The sequence below is a fragment of the Crocodylus siamensis genome, chromosome 10 (genome assembly GCF_052110815.1).
Source record: "Crocodylus siamensis isolate JL-2025a chromosome 10, ASM5211081v1, whole genome shotgun sequence".
Lineage (NCBI taxonomy): Eukaryota > Metazoa > Chordata > Crocodylia > Crocodylidae > Crocodylus > Crocodylus siamensis.
In genome coordinates, this window is record NC_143404.1 from 35,088,778 (window position 1) to 35,109,001 (window position 20,224).

Sequence of the window (20,224 nt, forward strand, 5' to 3'; positions counted from 1 at the left end):
AGGATGGGTTGCAGTCACAGACCTCAGTGTCTCCTCCTATGACCATCCAGTTTGCTTCTTCAGTCATATGTAGAGAGGGGCAGGTCCTGTGGCACTGCACAGGAAAAACAGAGGTCAGAGTTAGGTCCAAGAGGCTTTAGGAAGCCTCACCCGCCCTTCACGTAGCATTTTGCAAACCTTTAAATGAAGCAACATTGTTAGCCTAACATGAACCTGACCTTCAGGCTTTGTGCTAGAGCCCCGGGTGGGCTGTTCCAAACTGAATTTCAATAAGCACCCTCATTCATAAAACTAAAGCTAAGCATCATCTCATCCAACCTAGGGAGCATGGAGAGCTGTAGTGCTGGGGTAGCAGAGGGGCAGGGGAGAGAAACAGGCTGGAAACACCAGCTGAAATGATGTTCAGGCCTTACCTAGGCTGGGTGCAGCATGAAAATAGATTCACATTAATGGGGGAAATCAATTAGATACCCTCATGATTCCCCATGTCCTTTCTCACAACAACTTGGCCTTGGTGCAGTGTTGTGAGGAGTCTGATGATTTCCCCATTGCTGACCAGCGAATCTGCTGCTCTATTTTACGCCACAGACAAAGCTAGCAGCCCTGACTTCAGGGAAGTGCAAAGGTGACTGCAGCTTCTTCAAGGACCTGTTGCTCACCCATTACGTCAGTGAGAGCAGTGGATATGGCTTCTGTGGGGTTATTCCTGATTTCCACTGGTGGATGATGAAAAGCAGGATCCTGAAGGTTTAATAGACCATGATAGCCATGGGCTGAGACTTTATTTTTAGAGCCTTTAATATTTATCTTGACCCTTTAAACTTTAAAGACCAGAGGAGCTGTTTGGAATTGAGGCCCATTCCTCCCTAGTTTCTTTGCTAATGGAACTGAGATTTTCAGTGCAGGGGGAGGAAGAGCTTCTTTGGAAAGCATGTTTGCACTTGCCAGTACTAACTGCCTATTATTTTCTACTTCCAGAGTCGTATGTTTTGTATCAGAGCAGCAGACTATGTCATTGCACTGAAATTGCACTGAAGACCCTTGCAGCAGCCGCGGAAGGATTTCCTCTGTTTCTTATTATATAATTTTTTGGTGGTTGGTTTGTTTGTTTGTTGCCACTGCAAGTGGGGTTCGGGGGTTTTTTGTTTTGTTTTTGGGTTTTTTTTAACACCATGTCCAATCCTGGCTCCCATCAAGATACTGGGAACAAACCAGACATGTTGGAAAAAAATAACCAAGATGACTCTCATCCCCCTGTCAACTCTGAGAGGAGAAACAAAAGTGGGATAATAAGTGAACCTTTGAATAAAAGTCTTAAGAAGTCCCGTCCGCTCTCCCACTACTCCACTTTTGGCAGCACCAGCTCGGTAAGTGAACATTCAGAGAAAGGCACCCCCTTAACTAATGGCAATGAAGCAACTGTGGATAAAAGTAATTCTACCTCAAAGCACAAAAACATCTCTAATATGCTGAGCAAATCAGACAGAGCGACAGAAATCTCCTCAGAAGGACAGAACAGCCTACAACAGTTTGCTCAGTCTACAGATATGCTCAAAAGAGCGGTACAGGAGCACATTCCTCTACCGACTGACCACGGGACCGGTATCTCTGACATGGAAGCGGTCTCAGCTGCAGAGACAATGAATAGCCCCTCTGATTTTCCTTACCTGGGGGCTTTTCCCATAAACCCAGGCCTTTTCATTATGACCCCTGCTGGAGTATTTCTGGCAGAGAGCGCGCTCCATATGGCTGGCTTGGCAGAGTATCCAATGCAGAATGAATTGGCATCTGCCATCAATTCTGGGAAAAAGAAACGGAAAAGATGTGGCATGTGCCCTCCGTGCCGAAGACGGATAAACTGCGAGCAGTGCAGCAGTTGTAGGAATCGCAAAACTGGCCATCAGATTTGCAAATTCCGAAAATGTGAGGAACTCAAAAAGAAGCCTTCTGCAGCACTGGAGGTAACTGGGTCTAGTCCGACATACCACCCTTCCTCTTGGGACACAATGTTTTGTTTGGAAGCTGATCTAGATAATAAAATACCGGGTCCTTTTTACTTTGTTGGTAATGCTTCTCACATTTAGCATCACATGCAGATGATTAGTTTTCCCCTCATGTTTCTCCACCACATTCCAGTTAGTAGTTAGAGGTGAAATAGATCTTGCCATGATGCGTAGAACCCTCAGCAGAGTGTTTTTATTCCTCTTACTGACTCCTGGAGGGGCCCCTCTGAGTTATAATGCCCATTTGCTACATAATACTAGCAGTCAGATTTTCACCTGCCAAATTAGCCATTGCAAGGTACTGTTTTTAAACTGGTAAGTGAATCAAACTGCTAAGGGGCCTGACAGCCTGATCCATAATATGGTCAAGTCAATGAAGAGGCTTTCCATGGACCTCAGTGTGTTTTGCTTTTGGCCTTTAATCTTTGACGTTTTAAGGTTGGTTTTGTGGAGCTTAACCTGCCATGATCAGTCACTATTGACTGTTAAAGCTAATGTTAATGGAATTCATTAATTTGCTTCGTATTCTGAAAGGGAATAAAGAAGAGGCTTTTAATTCTTGAGGAAATGAGAGTACCGTGGGACACCTGTTAAGGACTAAGGTTATGAAAGTTAGTAAAGTCAGCAGGGACAGCCACTTTGTTTGGTAAAAGTGCCAAGTGTTAAGGCAGGCTACGTTTTTTCAGGGACCAGATCCTGATCTTGAATATTCCAGTACAAATGCACCAAAGAATAAGGATCTATTCTAGATTTGCACTGGAGTAATCAAAATCAGGATAGACCCTGTCATCAGATGCTAGGAACTTCCAGCTCCAGCCGAATTCAGTGAGTCCTAAGGATGCTATGCACATTGCAGGGTCAGGCTTTAAGACTTTACTCTCAAATCAGTGGCAAGTTTGTGTGAGCCAGGACAGCAGTGTGCAGCCTTGAAGAAAAGCTGCACCAACACTTCAGCTTGGCTTAGGAAACTGGTTCCTGAAAGAATGACAGTGCAGGGGAGTTATGCGATTAATTTAGAGGCCATATGCAAGGTAACATGGACTGCCTTATCAGATACTTCTGAAATGCAACAAGGGCTTTGTGGATCAAGGTAAGAACCCACCTGTTCCCAGTACACTTCAGGTTAGATTATGTGAAGTGCCTCTGAGCATGTTCCAGACATGACATAGCAGTGAACTGCAGTGCTTTACTATTAATACCACATACGTGTGGCCATTCACACTGCAGGCTGGTCACTGTTGTCAGGGAGGAAAGATCAATGACAATAGGATATAAGGATGGAGTCTTTTTGGGGCGCTTTTTGCTCCTCCTTTTGGTCTGCCTGTTTGTAAGAGCTCAACCCCAGCACTGGATTTGCTGTGTTGCTGATGCAGGGGGTATGTTAGCCTCCGTCCACCTGCTTTCTCAAATTTGAAATTCTAGGAAACCTTTCTCTCAGAAGCATTCTGTTGGGCCAGGAGGCTTTCTTCTCCTTAAGTTATTTTTGCTTCCATAGGAGTGTGCATACACCTCTTATAAGATCTTCCAAGCCCTAGCATAAAAATGATATAGGTAGCAACAATAATGGATCTTGCATATCGGGTCTCGTATTTCCCTTGCATATTAGGGATGCAGCCTTGGCCTGGAAGAACTGAGTGGATACTGAGGAATTGATTCTTCCTGCTAGCGCAGTCCTGAGCAGAAATAGCTAAATTGTGAGTGATTGTTTTCTGCTGTGGATCAGTGGCCACACTTGGATAGGCTGAGATCTCTGAACAAAGTTCCCTGTAAATTCCATTTAATCCACATTCAGGTTTTGGTAGTGATCAGCCAGCAATCTGTATGTGCCTTTCTCCTCCTCCACCTGAAGACTGCTCCCATGAAGTTGCTGAAGGTTAAAAACATCACAGTCTCCATGGAGGCAGCAAAATATTGTACCATGTTGCAAGGGTATTATGCAATCTCTGACGTCTTCCAAAAGAGATAACTTGCTGTTTTCTTAACCACGTTCAAAGTTTTCAATTAGCATCAGATCTGAATGAATAGTGAAGGGGAAAAAAATCTATTTGGGCGGTGGACATAGGGGGACCAATGTCTTTCAAAAACTGCTGTATTGCTAAATTATATTCTTGTTCTAATTTGCTGATTCAGTGATCTGGAAAAAGGGAGACGGGGAAAAAAAAGTTCATCTCTTCGGAAGAGTCCTAAAGCAGGTCAATAGATTCCACAGCTCACAGTAGGTTGAGGAAGGTTTTTTTTCCCCTCCTGCATTATGAGAGCTATATGGAAGTTAAATAGCATGGGAAACCCATGTAGTACTCACCTGTTTGATTTGTTTCCTGCTCTGTGACTGACTGGGATCTTGGGGCTTTTAATTTATATGGGTTGGGACCCCTATAAGGATGGGTCCCTTTCCTTTCTAAGTGATTTTGTTTAGATATAGGGCTTGAACTCATTAAGAAATCTTGCTGCACCTTGGTGTGGCTGTAGAAGTGAATTGACAATTGATATGTTATTGGCTCTAAAATCTCAGGTAAGTTTCCATCCTTTAGGGTGCTACAGAATGATCAAAATACAGCAGATCCTCAAATGTATGTATGGCCACTCTTTTCATCATGTCGTCCCAGAAGCTGTGTTCATCTTGAACTTGACAGAAGACAAGGGCTATATTTGAATGGTCTGCCAATAGGGGATGCAGTCTTCCACTTTTTAAAGTGGTTCCTTGTGTAATCTTCCAGCTGCTGAAGCTGGGGGGAGATGAAGACTACAGGCACTCCCCAGTTCCATTGGTTTTTGGCACTTTCATTGTTTCTCTCCTTTCTTATTAAAATAGTCTCTTCTCAGACTTCATCTTCTCTATGCTATCAGACAGATTTGGGAAATCACCCATGTTTAGACAGGCTTTATGAGTGATTATGGCTCCACCAAATCCATCTGTCACTGTTGGCCAAAGTGCATCATTAGACAGATAAATTCCTTCAGCATGCAATTTTCTGCTCATTTTTCTTGGCTCAGTAGCACCATCTGAAGGTGGCAGTAATTCCTTTTCCGAGTAGAGGTGTTGATGATGTAGCAGGAATGGTTTCTGTGCCTCAGTACTTGAGTCTCCGCTGCTAGTGATAGCTAGGAAATGATGCTCTGTCCAAAGATTACTCTTGATGACAGATTCAAGAGGCCTTTGTGTTACATTGACTATCTTTTCAGCCTCACCTTATTTTTTGTTAACTGTTTTTTGTTAACTATTTTGGCTGAACATAAGGAAAAACTTCTTTTGGGTAACTAAAATCTGGAACACACTTCCAGCAGAGGTGGTGCAGTTGCATCTCTTGCGGTCTTTAAGAGGAGGCTGGACAAATCCCTTGTTGAGCTCATTTGAGCCCGATTACCTCCTGCCCATGGCAGGGGACTGGACTTGGTGATCTTACAGGTCCCTTCTTGTCCTTTCTATGATTCTATGATATTTTCCTTTCTCTGTGAACTTGGCTGTTTTTGAGATCAATGAGCAAATAGGCCAAACACTAAAAAAGAATGATTTACCAACCCAGTTTGGTGCCATCCACAACCATTTGTATTCATTTTTTCCCTCCTTTTTCCCACTCTTGAATGTGATTGTCTGCAGAAAGCAAGTGTCTCATGGGAGATGCAAGCACATACTTGTCTTGAAATCCTCATTCACCTGCTTTAGGAATGTTTCTGCCATCCCAATTAGGGAACAGAAACAGTGCCATGTGATTTAAGGCTTGCCTACACTGTCTTTATGCTATGTCTAGGACCACCACCAAGAAGGCCACCCCCACCCCCTTTGACTGCTGCCCAGTATGTGCCAGATCCCGGAAATGAGGCAATGTAGCTGGCGGAGAACAAACCCGAGTTCACACCTCAGCACCACTCTTGAGTTCTCTGCCTTGGACATACTTCTTGGCACATGGCCAGAGATGCTCTAAGGTGGTTACATCATCTCATTTCTGGGATTTGATGCTGGAAAAGAAGGAGCAAGTGGGCAGGAGGGTGTGCCTCAGTGGTGGTCCCAGGCGCAGCATAGAGGCATTACTTATCTGACCTCAGGTGACAAGTCATGCAAGCTGAATGGCAAATAGTCACAGGAGTACTCATGGCAGAGGGCTAGGGGTTGGCCCAGTGCCTGAAATCTCTTCACATAATGTATTTGAACAGTCCTGAAAAACAGTCATAAAAGTCAACATTTATCTAGTGTAGCTCCAGGTCCCAGGTGTGGGTTCCCTGCCCTGGGACCTGCAGTGAGTTGGGACTCAATGTTTGGGCCTAACTTGCTCAGTAGATGTATCTAGGATCTGCTTACTTCTAGTCACATGTCACACTCTCTCTCTGTATATAGGACCTGATCCTTAGCAGTGCTGAGCATTTGCTGAACACATGCAGCTCTTGTAGGTGGGTGGGAATTTTCATCATTAATCAGAATGGGGCCAATGAGTAGGTTACAGTTGCATTTTTCAGTTCAGGTTGAATGCTGGCAATGGAGGAGGCCTCCTGCAACCTTGGGCCTTTGGCAGTGGCATCACCTACCCATGTGTAAATCTGGCTCCCACTTGCACTAGGAATGAATTTGCCTGCCCTGGGTCAGGGTAGCTCCTTTGTCTAGAGCCCTTGCAAGTCTGGCATCTCAGAGGCTAGAGTGGCAGCTGTGTTTCCAGCATTTGATTTCCCTGATTCTACAGCTTCTGATAGTTCTGACTTCTCTTGCTTGCTGTGGTGAAAGTAACAGTGTTGGACCCTGCATATGTGTCACAGAGGAGTGCTGAACCCTCTATGGTCTCTAGCATGTACTTAGTGAGCTATGTCTGTAAAGCTGGCCTTTGGGACCCTGTGGAGCTTCTGGCAAAGGGATTCTTCAGAGCCACCTGGGTCCCCCCTTTAGGGAACAGCTGAAATTGAAGGGAATCCCTTGCTGTGTGAATGCACCAGTGGGCACTGTCCTAGCTCTGCAGGAGAGTACTGGCTACTATCCAGACCCAGGGTAGGGCTGCCTTGCCCCATTTGCCTGACCCCTCTGTGGTAGAGTAGAGCTCATGAGCCATGCTTACGCTCTGGACAAAAGTGTCCTTGGAAGGAGGGGAGGGGAGGGAGAGAGAAGGGATGGAGCTCATCTTCCAAGATAACTTCCTTGAGTGTCACCCAGCTCTTGGCATCAGATATGTTGCTTTTCATAAGGCAAGCCATGCAGTGGTCCTGAGACAAGGATAGCACTGATGGCATAAGTCTATGCTAAAGAAAGGGTGAGGTGTAAGAGGATTTTTGTTGACAATGAACAGCAAGAAGAGCTTCCAGACGGAAGAGTGAGCCATGTACACTGTACTGGTATAGCAGTCAGGCAGTAAGATGATAACATTAAAAATTATGGTGGCGTAAATTACACAACTCCCAGCACTGGTATTAACCTTTATCTGCTCACCAAGCAGCCTGAGGAACTGGCATCTGTTAGCATCTCAGTAATGAAGGTTCTGCAGGGCAGAACCCAAGGCACTGGGACACTGCAGCTTTAAGGGTGAAAGGGCCAAAAAGCTCATTGCATCCATCCCTCCAGTAAAAGGAAATAGTCGCCAGGCTTCACCTCTACCCATGGTTGTTTGTTTCAGTTCTGACTACTGCAGGACTTTAACTACAGTTGCACCAGTCTTGGCTCCATTAAGATGAATTTGCCTTCACCCCATGTACAATAGCACAGTGCATTTAGATGCAAATCTGTAGATCATTGGAGGTGTGAAGTAGCTGGGGTTTACAGGGCTGTCCAAGCCATGAATATCCTCAACACTGGGCAGTGAAAATCTGTTCCTTGCGGTTACAATGGAAGAATCTTAACAAACACTTTCAAAGAGGGTGTTGCTAGAGTAGTTCCGGCACATGTGTGCAGAGGTGTCAGCTAACACGTCCTTTGAATGTCATCTGGTTTTGCGAGGGACATTTCTTCAGGAAATCCAGGCCAGCATGAGAGGGTTAACTCTCATCCTTTTTCCCAAATAGCACTTGTTCTTGGTGCTGATGAGACATGTAACCAACACAAAAGCATCTTTTTTCCAATTGCTCTTTTGCCTCCCCCAGTGATTTGACTGCAAATTGCAGAAATTGTTGGGAAACAATGCTTGTGCCATGGGGTTACTTGTCAACTGACAAGATAAATTTCCCCAGAAAAACCAGATGTATTTTAAGTGTAGAAGGGATGGGTTATTTATTGCCCATAAGCAAGTGCAGAAAGCCAGCTGTGGTACAATCCTGCTGGATGCCAGGCACTATCTCCTCTCACTAACCAAGGCCTGTTATTCAGTCCCCATTGTGTGCGTGCCCTTTCCCTCAGTACAGTGCAGCTCTCTGGAAACACCGTAGACTACATCTATGAATATGCCAAAGATAGACCAAACCGTGTTAACCAGGATCAAACATGTTCTACTGATGGGACTGCTAATAGCATGTTCCAGTTTGTCCATGCAACAGCTTGTTCCTTGTTTCGTGCTCAAGCAAGTGTTAATTATATTGGCTTGTTCATATCTACCCTATTGTCTACTGTGTTTGTATCCATGTATCATAGGACAATCTGGGTGAATTTCACATCTCTTTCAACTGCTTGTGCCAAGGCAGAGAATTGTGGGACAGGTTTTTCATAGTGCAAAAGCATTTTGGAATAACCTGGCAAAAACCTGGAGGTAGGAGGACTTGTTAGCCTGGCTACCCAGGAACAGATAAGCAGTTTTGCGGATCCATCAGACCAGTAGTAGATGCCAGTTAGTTTCTGCCTGTTTGGGGAAGTGGGAGGCATTCTCTTCTCTCCTGATTACCTAAGTTGCCATTCTTTGGTCATTTACAACGTATTTTTGGTACTTATCATGCCCAGGAGTAGTCTACTCCTGGAGACATAGCTAACTACATACATACGTATACAGAGTGGCAGAAGGAAAATGTATGAGAGACTTCCATATTGCACAATAAATAGCTGGGTGGCTAGGGCACTCCTCTGAGAACTTGAAGGCTGGGTTTTCGGCCCCCTCACTCAGATAGGGGGAAAGACTGGTTGTTACCTGTCATTCTAGTGGAGTGCCCTTGCCTGACCTGTAATTAGAGTGTGTACTGGAAAGCAGAAAGGCCTTGTTTTAAATCCCCTCTGGGTGAGTGTGGGGCCGAGAACCCAGGGCATCTAGTATCCCAGGTGAGTGCCCTAGCTACTGAGCCCTAGGAGCAAAAGGGGGAGGGGTGGGGACAGGCATGCACACACATCCCTTTTTGGTTCCCGGAGCTAAGTCTGGTAGTCATTTATTCTGGATAACTACATTTTCCTGAAAATGTCTATACCTCCACAAATGGTGTGCATACAGGCTATGACTGCTACTGCACATGTTTGTTTGACTTTACCACATAGTCATCTGTTATATTTGTCCAAGGCATTCATAAACTAATGACTTCAGCCACAAGTGTGGGAAAGAGTGCTGCCAGACTGGCAGGTACAGACTATATTATGAACATAAAAGTAAAGCTATACATGCATTAGCATTAGCAGATTCAACAGAAAATAACTAGATTCAGACATGCAGATTCAGCACATTCACATATCTCACTTTTTTCCTGTGTCCAGGAAAAGAATTACCCCATGACTATAAATATCAAAAATGCCCTGTGGATGACCAAAAAATGGCCATTTAGACAACCAGGAAAGAATAGAATGCTACCCTTGGTGTTCAACTAGATTTATGCAGAAAAAAATCTTTACTTGCAAGCTTTCAGGCAGCAAGCACCCTTCTGCCATGAGTTCTGATTCCTTTTGCCTCTGGACTAATATGGCTAGAACCGGGATACCTGACCCTTGGGTTCTGCTTTTGAGCATGGCCTGAACATTTGTGCATTAACCACTATGCACGTGGACCCAGACTGTCATAAATCATCTTACAGCCAGGGTACAATGCTGGGGAAAGGAAAGGCTGTCCTTATGCTTTTTTCTCTACTGCTGAAAAGGCACCAGAACTGCTATATTTGCTGGCCTCAACTGTGCTCATACCCAGGATGCTGCTCTCGTATCTAGGTCTTATGTGTGGTATTCCTTACAGTCACTCGAGGAAAATACAGCTCAATCCTCCCTGTTCAGGCTTCTGGGAAATTCCTTGCACACCTGAATGTCAACTTGCCTTTGCCCAATATTTATACAGACTCTAGAGCATAGATTCCAGTCCCTGCAGGGCCCCCAAACTTCTACCCAGGGGATAAACTTGGGGTTCGACTTCTGTGCCCTTGCCTATCAGGGAGGAAGATTCTACTGAGCTGCTCCCTCAGGTCCTCTCCCAGAGTGTGAATTTCCCTTCTGAAGCAGGCGAGAGGACAGCCAACCCCCCCAGAACAGCATCTGCAGAGGAGACAAGTAACCTTGTTCATACAGACACTTGCACACTTAGGGCACCTACACACATGCCCAGTGCCTGCTCCGATGCATGCTAAGTAGCACGTGTTGGAGCAGACTCAATCGAATCTGCTGAAGCATGCTAATTAGCATGCTCCAGCAACCTCAGTGTCACACGTATTCAGTGTCCCCATGCTTCAAAATGGTGGTGGGGCTCTTTAACTAAAACTCACCAAACAAACTTTAGTTAAAATGCCCCCTCTGCTATTTTGAAGTGCAGGACACTTGAGTATACAAGATGCTTCAGGTGCTTTAATTAGAGTGGGTCCCAAGACCGTGTTAACCAGGATCAAACATGGTCTACTGGTGGGACTGCTAATAACATGCGGGTGCCAAGACCCACTCTAATTAAAATGTTCCTGCCCTCCACCCCAGAGCACAAGTAAAGACACTTTTACGCACTAGGGCTAAAATATGTAGGGGAGTCTTTGCACACACAACTCAGATGGACCAAAGTGGGAGCTGCCCTGAGGCTCTTTGAAACATACAGGCTCAGTGTGAAGAGCTCAGGCACAAGGGGCACTTTTACACCTGCTCCAGGGGTGGGGATGGGTGGCAGTTTAATTAGAGTGGCCACTCTAATTAAAGTGCTGCCTCATCTCATGTATCAGCATCCCTGCGCTTCAAAATGGTGCTAGTTGTGCTTGAATTAAAACTTGTTTGACAAGTTTTAGTTTAACTGCCCTGCCACCATTTTGAAGCTCGGAAATGCTGAAATACGAGATGCAGGAAGCTGCTGGGGTGCAGTAATTGCCATGCTCCAGCAGACTCAATTAATCGAGTCTGCTCTGATGCACTGGAATTTTGTTGGATCTGCCTCCACACTTGTGTATAGGCACCCAAGAATGGCTTGCTCATCAGTAGCTGGCACTTTGGCACTCTCCACCTTGCTGAAATACTTGAAAGATAGGCAGTTTCATGCCTACCTTGCTCTCTGGGAAGTCCAGGGAAGCCAAGGGCACTGGTTCTCATCAAACAGTGCCGAGCCTCTTACCTGGGCCAACACCATCAGTTCTGTTTGTTGATTAATATTATTAGTGTGGTTTCCTTGGGATCCATCTCCAGCAGCAGGAGATTAGCAAGATGAATGAAGAGGCAGCTATGCAACTGACCGCTCCTGGCAACACAGGAATAGCCAGACCAGCTAAGAGTATTGGTCCATCCATTCCACATCCACGTCTGATGGACATCCCCGCTCTGTATCTTGTGTTCCAAAGGAAGGGGACAGAGTCCAGCATGGTTCATGTGATACAGGAATGGGTGAAGAGCCGATCCCCTGTGCCCTCATTAAAAGACAGTACCTCTTAATGTCTTTCTTGGTGCTTCCTCATGTCTAGGACAGGACCTAGCACTCCCACAGTGCTAGGAAGGCCCTGGAGTATTTTGTGGAAAATGTTGAGCCCCACTGGGTTTCAGGGAAACCCTTCACTAGAAAAATGAGTTAGTTTTCCAAGGCTGGAAAAGGGAAAGAGAAAAAGGTTGGAAAAAGGGAAAGAGAAGAGAATGTGCTGGATTCTTCCAGGCCAGATAAGTCTGCCCATTGTTTTATGAAGGCTTGGATCAAGTTGGATGCGTTTGACACAGGAGAGCTGGTTGCAGAACGAGGTGGTTGCAGAAAGGTGCTCCATGCTACCCTGTCTTACCATTGGTCACTCACCTCACCTGGAGCAGGCTGCAATACTTTGCAGTTTTCCTGAAATTTCAGTTTCTGAGACTGCCTTCAACTTGCAGGAACCAGAGGGGAGGGATTTAACTGGTACATCTGGTTCCTGTCGTCCCGCCCCCCACCTCCTGCACTCCCTCCCCATCACCTCCAAAACCCTCCCTAATGGTGGGCAGTGGGGTCCCATGGTCTAGTAAGTGCATCTGGCTTTGGTTAGTTTTCTTGGCCTTTATGGCAGGCAGGCAGCCCCCAGCACACGATGCTCTTGGTCTCTAACATTGTGGCTGCCACCTGCCATTGTGAGCAGATCTTTCCACATCAGTTTTGGAAAAGCAGTCCCCTCTCTTGCTGTGTATCACATGTGGTTGTGCCTTCACATCACAGTAGGAAGATTACAACTTGTTTATATTTCAGTTAATTTAGCTGACTGTCTAAACAGGGCTAAGCAGCGGCATCTCCTTATTTCAGTTATTGTCCCTCGTGCAGTTAGAGCCATCCCTTGGGGGCAAATCAGGGTGACTGCCCCAGGCCCCACATTTTGGGGAGCCCCGCACCCTGTGCTGAAGATGCCACCACCATGCACGGCTGCTGCGTGTCACCATCTTCGCTCTGTGGCTGCTTGCCACCCCCATCCCAGCTCCACGCTCTGCTCGCCACCCCCTTCTTCCTCTGTTCCCCCTCCAGCCACTCGCCGGCCCCCGCACAAGCTAATATGCCCCGGGTCCCGCACACCCCTAGGGTCAGCTCTGTGTGCAGTGACATGGCATCTCCTGTGGGTTGAGTTTGATGAACAGTGATTGGCAACACAGTTGCGGGGCCCTCTATAAGCAGCACTTTTCTTCCTAAATATCCTGGAGCCAGTGGGCATGGGTGTTCAAGGTTTTTGGAGGTGTTGCCAATGAGAAATGTAAACCAAAGGCCCTGACCACTTTTGGTAGCCAGATCAGAGGCATTGTCCCTACAGCCCTTGCTAAATCTTAGCATGGATGATTGATTCCTGCCAGCCCAAACTCCTCCTTCGGTTTAATGAATACATTCTTCCTTCTTTTCTCAGGAAACCCCTGTTGTGTTTCTGAGTGGTGTAGGGTGGCTGTAGTTTTCAGGCTTTGTGGCAATCTTCGTAAATGAAAGGGGCTGCACTGACAAGATGCCGTCTTCTGAGCCTGGCCTGGGTTGTGGTCGGGGATAGCTAGGTGCGCAGCACTCAAGAGGGAAAGGGGCCGATCCAGAGGTAGGCACTTGGGTTCTAATCCTGGTTCTCTGGCTGATCTTGGAGGAGGTGGCTTCCCTCTGAGAAGCCAGAGATTGCACTCCTGTGCTCTTTGGCAAAGCAGGTTGCCATCTGATAGGAAGTGCTAAGCATTATTATTTAAATTTAAACAGTGATTCAAAACACAGATTGTTTGTTGGGGCTGGATCAGGTGCCCTCAAAGGTTTTTTCCATGGCTAATTTGTGCCATCTTGGGATCTGTCTTTCTTATTCCAGCCAGCTGTTTTACCAAAGCCACCATTGCCTGTTTTTTAATGGCCTGAAATGAAGGGGAGGTTTGGGGCAGACTCAACAGTCAGCATGAGGCTAGGGGAGCTTTGTAAAGAAAGTTACCTTGCCATACCAGCCGTGCTGGAAAGGCTGCCCTTCCTCTTCTGTATCCGACTTGGTGGAAGCTGGACATTGTAATCTACATCAGACACGGGGGAAGTAGGAGGTTGTTCTATTGTGTCTGGAACAACGAGTGGACTGCTGGAACAATTGCAGAGCTGTTTTTCCAGATGCCCTTTCAGGAGCAAGCATTCTCTGTGGCTCCTTTTTTTTTTTTTTGCTTTTTTTTCTGATCTCTCAAGTGAAACCCTTCTAATATGAGCCCTTGTGGGTAGGGGAGAGATCTCTTTCCCAGGCTGGCATGCTTCCTTTCTTAAGATTAAAAACTGTTTAGCAGCCCTGGGTCAGACAGACCCTGAGTGAAGCAAGTTTGCTGGGACTCAGCTCAGCCTGGAGCAGCCATTTATCCCTATCACAAGCTAACTCAGTAGCTTCACACAGCAGGAAACAAGGGTTAAAGCCTGACCCATGCTGAAAGCTGAGTAATAGCTGTTCAAAACAAGCCTCCTTTTCTCTTGTTGAATTTTGTCAGTGGACAGAAGCATGCGGTAGCTGTGCAGGGAAGCTGAGGGTATGTGCTTGGTAAAAGAGCTGTTCGTTTGAAAAGAGAACATTAATTAATAGATGTCACCTGAGTCTCACTTTCTAAGGAACCCTTTAAAAGATGCATCAGAGATGTAGGTTTTGAACAACATGCTCTTTAAGACACAGCTGATGCAGAACACAAGGGATTGGCTTTAGTTACTAGTGCAACTGATTGTTAAGAAATCTGTGCCTATTCAGTGGAGCAGGCGTGGATTAACTCTTAATTTTCCTGCCTTTACACTTATTAATTTTTTCAGAACCTGTAGAGGATGAGTCCTCACAAGGGAATTTACGCCTTGCTGAGAAAAGGAGCAGTTACGGCCAGTTTTCCTGCAAAGGGAGAACTGGATAGAGCAATGGTTCAGATAGTGCAGGTGAACCTTGTTCTGAGTAGGGCTGTCAGCAACAAGTGCATTTCCAAGTGTAGACAAGGCTAAAGGCCACACCAGACATGCTAGAATACAACAGGAGGCCTCTGGCCCAGAATGCTTGCCCACCATTAAAGTAGTGAGCCTTCTTCTCACTGGACCCAATCCCAAAGCTGTTAGTGAAGCCACACAGAAAACAAATGCCACTTGAGATCTGCAGGACTTGACCAGAGCAGGGATGGAGCGCCTGATTCTGTTGAGACTTGTCCATTGGTAGCAGTGGCAGTCAGTCACCCAGAATCTGTAAGACCAATTCTGGAGCAAGGATCTTGAGGGCAAATTCTCAAATTTGCCTGCCATTGGGCTCCTGGATCTGTATTCCAGCACCAAATAGAAACCACTGTTTTTTCAAAAGGTGCTGAGTTTCTGCAGCTCCCATTGGATTTACTGTCCTGGGCTAAAGTAGGCTGCATGTTTTAGACTGTGCTAACATACACCAACTCTGCATCCATGTAGCTATACTCTCTTCCAACTCTACAAAGCCACGTAATTATGATTTGTAACATTTTCTGACAAAGATTAGGTGGGTGCTCAGCCCCTTTGGAATTCAAGTTACCTCTATCTGGCTGCTTCAGTACAAGGATCAAGGAGCTTAATGTCTTAGCCAAGTTTTGAATTTTGGCTCAGGATGGGGTGCATTGGCTCAGATGTGAGCCCCTCCCTGGATCCTGCCCAGGGAATGCCCAGGACGTGTCAGGCACAGCAAAGAACTTGTGTTCTGTACACCAGCTTTGCATGGAGCCTTCCTGGGTGGTGGGACTCTTAATAACGAACGCAAAGTAGTTTAGTGCAGGAGCGCAGAGGCTGGAGTGCCGTTTCCCATGGTACCGCGTAGCACTCAGAGCGCCTTAGCCGTTGGTGGATCCCTTTGTGCCCTAATCAGCAGACAGACAATGGGGTGGCTTAGGGAGCAGTGTGAGATCATTACAGCCAGCAAGGGAGTGGCTAGCTGACTGCCTGAAACAGGAGCTGCAAGGGAAGAATACTGCATTGTATTTCCAGAGGCACGTGTTCAAGGTGGTGGGGGGTTGTGAACCCTTGGATTAGGATATTTCTGCTCCCCCTCCCTGATGACAAAGCAGGTATTTATTTGTCAAATCCTATGTAGATTTTCTCCTTTTGCATTGACTTTCTCCCCCTGCCCCCAAAGGCTGCAGCTGCTAAAAAATCTCCCGGGCAGGACAAATGAGGTGTAGAATAACAGAACCCTTACACTTCAGGGGCAGACTGTACACTCCATATGACTGTAGGTTGTCATATGTTACTTTTACTCTGGTGCCTTAAACCATCTTCCCAGTTGATTATATTATACAGTCTGTTAATACCTCTTGGGCCATGCAGTAGCGTAAACATGGCTTCCTTAGGGGTCAACAGAAATGACCAAAGAAACCCACCCCTGTATGATGGATCAGTCAGATCCTGCAGTCCCTTCTGTAGTAGGCTGGGGGGCGGGGTGGGACTTTTACTGGAATTTCCTGTTGGAGCAGTAAAGGGACTGATAATGTGCGTGAAGGTTTTCAGGATCAGCCCAAGAGGGACAGTCTAAAGGCAACAGCGGTGTGTGAAGAGGAGGCCTCTGTACGGCCAGCTCTGCTTGTGCATGTCTCCCATGGAGTTGACCTAACGTGTGTCCCTGTTCTCTTTTCTCTCTTTCTTTCCAGAAGGTGATGCTTCCTACAGGAGCTGCATTCAGATGGTTTCAGTAGGAATGAGAATTCCAAAGCTCTGTCATCCAAGTGCAATGTCACTGCTTGCTTGTGTTGTCTCAGGCAAGGAATTTTTTGGCTGAAATGAATGGATGCACCTGTGTCTCTTTAGAACCAAAAATATTTTCTCGCAAATTTCATTCCTGTTTTTATATTTTTTTTGCGTTTGTTTAACATCTTCAAGTCCTAGTAAAACATTTAACTGCTTTTCAAATAAAAAAAAAATTACAATGAATCTGTAAAGTACCAAGACTTAATAGACAGAGTATGGACAATCAGTTTCTTTCTGTGTTTTGGTGTTGATGTTGTTTATGTGTGAAAGATGCAGTTCTTGTGTAGGGAATGTAAATTTACAGTAACCTTTTAAAATCTAGTTACTAATAAGCACTACTGTAATTTAGCACAGTTGTTTAATTACACCCTCATTTATACTTTTTATTTGATTATTTCCCATCTTACAATAGAGTGGATAGTTTCTAGAATGCCTCAACTTCATGTTTATAAATGAGAATATGTTTAAAGCAATGTAGTTTCCCTTTTCCTAACCATTCACATATGTAAGTTTAACCAGCAAGAAGTTTGGTATTAAAGATAAAAGAAGAATGGCTATAAAATGGGCAGTCTTAAAAAAACAAGACATTGTTAGTTTATTAATATAGAACAAGAAATACTGCATACAGAAAAAATCCTAATTGCAACGGTTTACTTATAGAAACCATTTTTGTAAACTTATTGAAGTTAAAAGAAAAATAAAAAAATATTGCAGGACCTGCGCTTCAAGCAGTTATGAAAACTGATATTTCTCTTCTGTTTCAATCCCCGTCTTTCCAGCTCTCTCTCCATCATTAAATTGAAATGCTGTTTGTAATGTTTTAGCGATCCAGGCTGTTTTGTGAATAAAATGAATGCATGTTTTGTGTCATGATTTACATCTCTGTTATTTCTGTCCATTTCCGTTGCATGCAGTCCGAGAACAACAAAACAGCAACTGTCCCTTTTGGATACGTCACTCCTTGTATCATGGCATTCTCTGAAGTTTGCCTTCTTGGTAATAATGGTTTGGGGGTGTTTTCTTGGGGAGGGGAGTTTGTTTTGCTTTGTTTTTTTATTAGCAGACTAAAAATAAATGAAAGATCTGTAACTGTTTGCCAGTACAAATAGAGCAATCAACGTTTTTTCCCCCCAAAATGCATATGTTACATTAATTGTATAACACATGTTCTGCAAAATATATACTGTGTTAAGTCTGGGTTTATTATAATATCTTTAGGAGTCCTAAACTGTACAAGAATTGATCACTAGAGTTTTCATTACAGGTAGGAGGTGGACAATCAAAGTAACAGCATCCTTGGAAATTCATGTATAGTTGTTGGTGGTGGTGACTTTGTGGAAGAATCGACCACTTGTGCTTGAAGATGGAATCTGCACTACATTCCTTGTAAAAGTGGAGGCCAAGTGATATTGGAAATTACTGGTGAAATTTTAAAAGCAGTCAGTGCTAGCCTAAAACACTGCTCTCTCTCAAGTCAGTGGGTAGCCACTGGCATTAGTGGGAGTAAAATTAGGTCAACCCTGAACATGGTAAATGTCCCATCCTAAGTGGACACATTGTGCTAAGTGGATGCTGAATTCCAGAAAAAGGCACCACCAATCTAAAAGGTTCACTGCTTTGCCTTTGATCTTTTCCCACCCTGCTTGGATCCAATACGGCTTCCTACTTTACATAGCAGAATTATAAATTTGTTTCTTGAGTCCTTTGTAACTGCCCTTCTCTTTGGCCATATATTCTAAGGGCCTGACCCAATTCCTAGTAAAGTCAATGAAAAGGCTCTTACTGTGCACATTTACACATTCAATTAATGCACTTTAGGTAGCGCGTATTAAATCCAGTACCTCCATTTTGAGGTACTGGAAAAATGTACATTAGCCTATTTTTAATGCCTATGAGCTAAAGAGCATTTTGGGTTGCTTTAATGTGCATTAAAATAGGCTAAAGCACGTGTGTAGACACATCCACTGACTACACCAAGGGGTTGGATTAGGCCCTAGCCAGCCAGGATGACAGCATTCTTATAGCATTTTCTTTCTTCCTTTCAGTCTAACAAGCAGCTGCAGGAAGGTTATTCCTCCCCTTTTCAGGTGACACTTTCCATACACTCATAGCTCTTTGCTGCACGAGTACTTCCTACCAGTCTCACAATAACCATGCAGGCTTTTTCCAATGGAGTCAAACACATTCGTTTCCCTGGGTCCTTGAGCCCGTGGCAGGAAACACAGCAGTGTTCCAAGAAATAAATGCCACCACTTGTTAAATCAACAAGTATTTAAGCATATAAGTAGTTTGGTTAAAAAGCTGTCTCCCTTGGGAATATTTACTAGCTAGAGTTTGAGCTAGTCTAGAGTTTGAACATATAGCACATGCCACTTTTTCTTGTAAAACAATAAAATTAACATGCCACAGATAACTGTATTTAGACGTGTTCTGTCAAGACAAGTAAAAATGAGTGCTTAGAAACAGGAGCACTTTTTTAACAAGTAAGTTTGGGTAGCTGTATGTTCAGTAAAACAAATTTACTTTAAGACTGTGAATTGGTAAATCTAGTTTTGTGATAGCAAATGGCCACATGCTACTTCAAAGCAGGTCTCTCACCAGGTTCTTTGGAGGATGTGAAGCTCTGGGAATTTAGAAAGAGCATTTAGACCTAGCAGGAGCTGACCCATAAATCCACTCATAAAAGAGACTTTGTAGACAGCCCCATGCCTGAGAGACACCCTTTGAGCTATGATTGGCTACCACATTGTAATGGTCCATGCTGGAGGTGGGGAAGGAGAGTGTGGTTGTGTGTTGTACAAGCTCAGCAGCATCTGAGGTCAACCCCCTGTGCCAACTTAGTGGTGCCAGAAAGCACTTTTGTGGTTGTGGGGAGAGGTGGAGCCAAGACCTTCCCCCCCCAGTCATGAGTCAGGTGTGGAAAAGGAAAAATTAGACTGAGAGGGCATTAAGAGGGAATGTGGGCATCAGCTGCTGTTCATCACAGGAAATGGGCTTCCCAAGATATTTGCTAGAGATGGACTGTGCTGTGGCTAAGGCAGGGGTCTGGGAGTCAGGGGACATGGGTTCTCTTCTCTATTGCCAAGTTACTTCGGCAAGTCCCCTCTGTGTCTTGAGAAGCAGAGAAAATGGCACTACCCCACTTCAAGGGCATATTGTGAGGATATGCTCTTGACTCTTTGTAAACCATTTTAGGGTCCTCAAATGAAGGATAACATACAAGTATAAGATGTTGTTATACATAGGGCAAATCCAGTTGCAGAGTAATGCATCATGTCAGGTGAGACAGTTATTACCATCATTAGCTATTTCATTAGCGCTAGTATCAAGAGATGTCAGGTCATGGCCCTACTAAAGGTAAACGGTCCCTGCCCCACAAGATCCTGCATCCCAGAGCAAGAGGAGAAAAAATAAGCTTCATACAACTACAAGGTCTCTACTAGTTGGCCCTCTCAGCTAAAACATGTAGGAGTCATTCTTCTTTCATGGATGGCTCATACTTCTGTGTGCTGCCGTGGTTATACAGTAGCAGGGTAAGAAAGGGATAGAGACCTGCAGGAAGTAATGGGACAAGGTTATGAAACAAGTCAGTGGTATTGTGACTCCAGTTGCAGTGCTCCATGCTGCTTTTGTTGCCTCCACTGCAGCTGCTGAAAGCTATGGTCAAAATGAGACATGGCAAGGGCTGGTTAGTATGGAGGACAGCTTGCATCAATACGTCATGCTAAGGTACAGTGGACATTGCTTACAGCCTGCTGTGCACCTGGATTCATCCCTCCAGCAATAAGGTGGCAT

The 20,224-nt window shown here is 45.0% G+C and overlaps 1 protein-coding gene across 7 annotated transcripts in view; it reads left to right on the forward strand.

The window, feature by feature from the left end:
* Positions 1 to 17,306, forward strand: part of CXXC5 (CXXC finger protein 5) — a 96,277-nt gene extending 78,971 nt beyond the window's left edge. For all 7 annotated transcript variants that reach the window (XM_090065301.1, XM_090065294.1, XM_090065298.1 and 4 more), the window contains 2 exons: positions 979 to 1,961; positions 16,333 to 17,306. In XM_090065301.1, the coding sequence (XP_089921427.1) occupies positions 1,173 to 1,961; positions 16,333 to 16,377 (834 nt within the window). In that variant the 5' untranslated portion in view covers positions 979 to 1,172 and the 3' untranslated portion in view covers positions 16,378 to 17,306. The remainder of the gene's footprint in view (positions 1 to 978; positions 1,962 to 16,332) is intronic.
* The last annotated feature ends 2,918 nt before the right edge of the window (positions 17,307 to 20,224 follow it).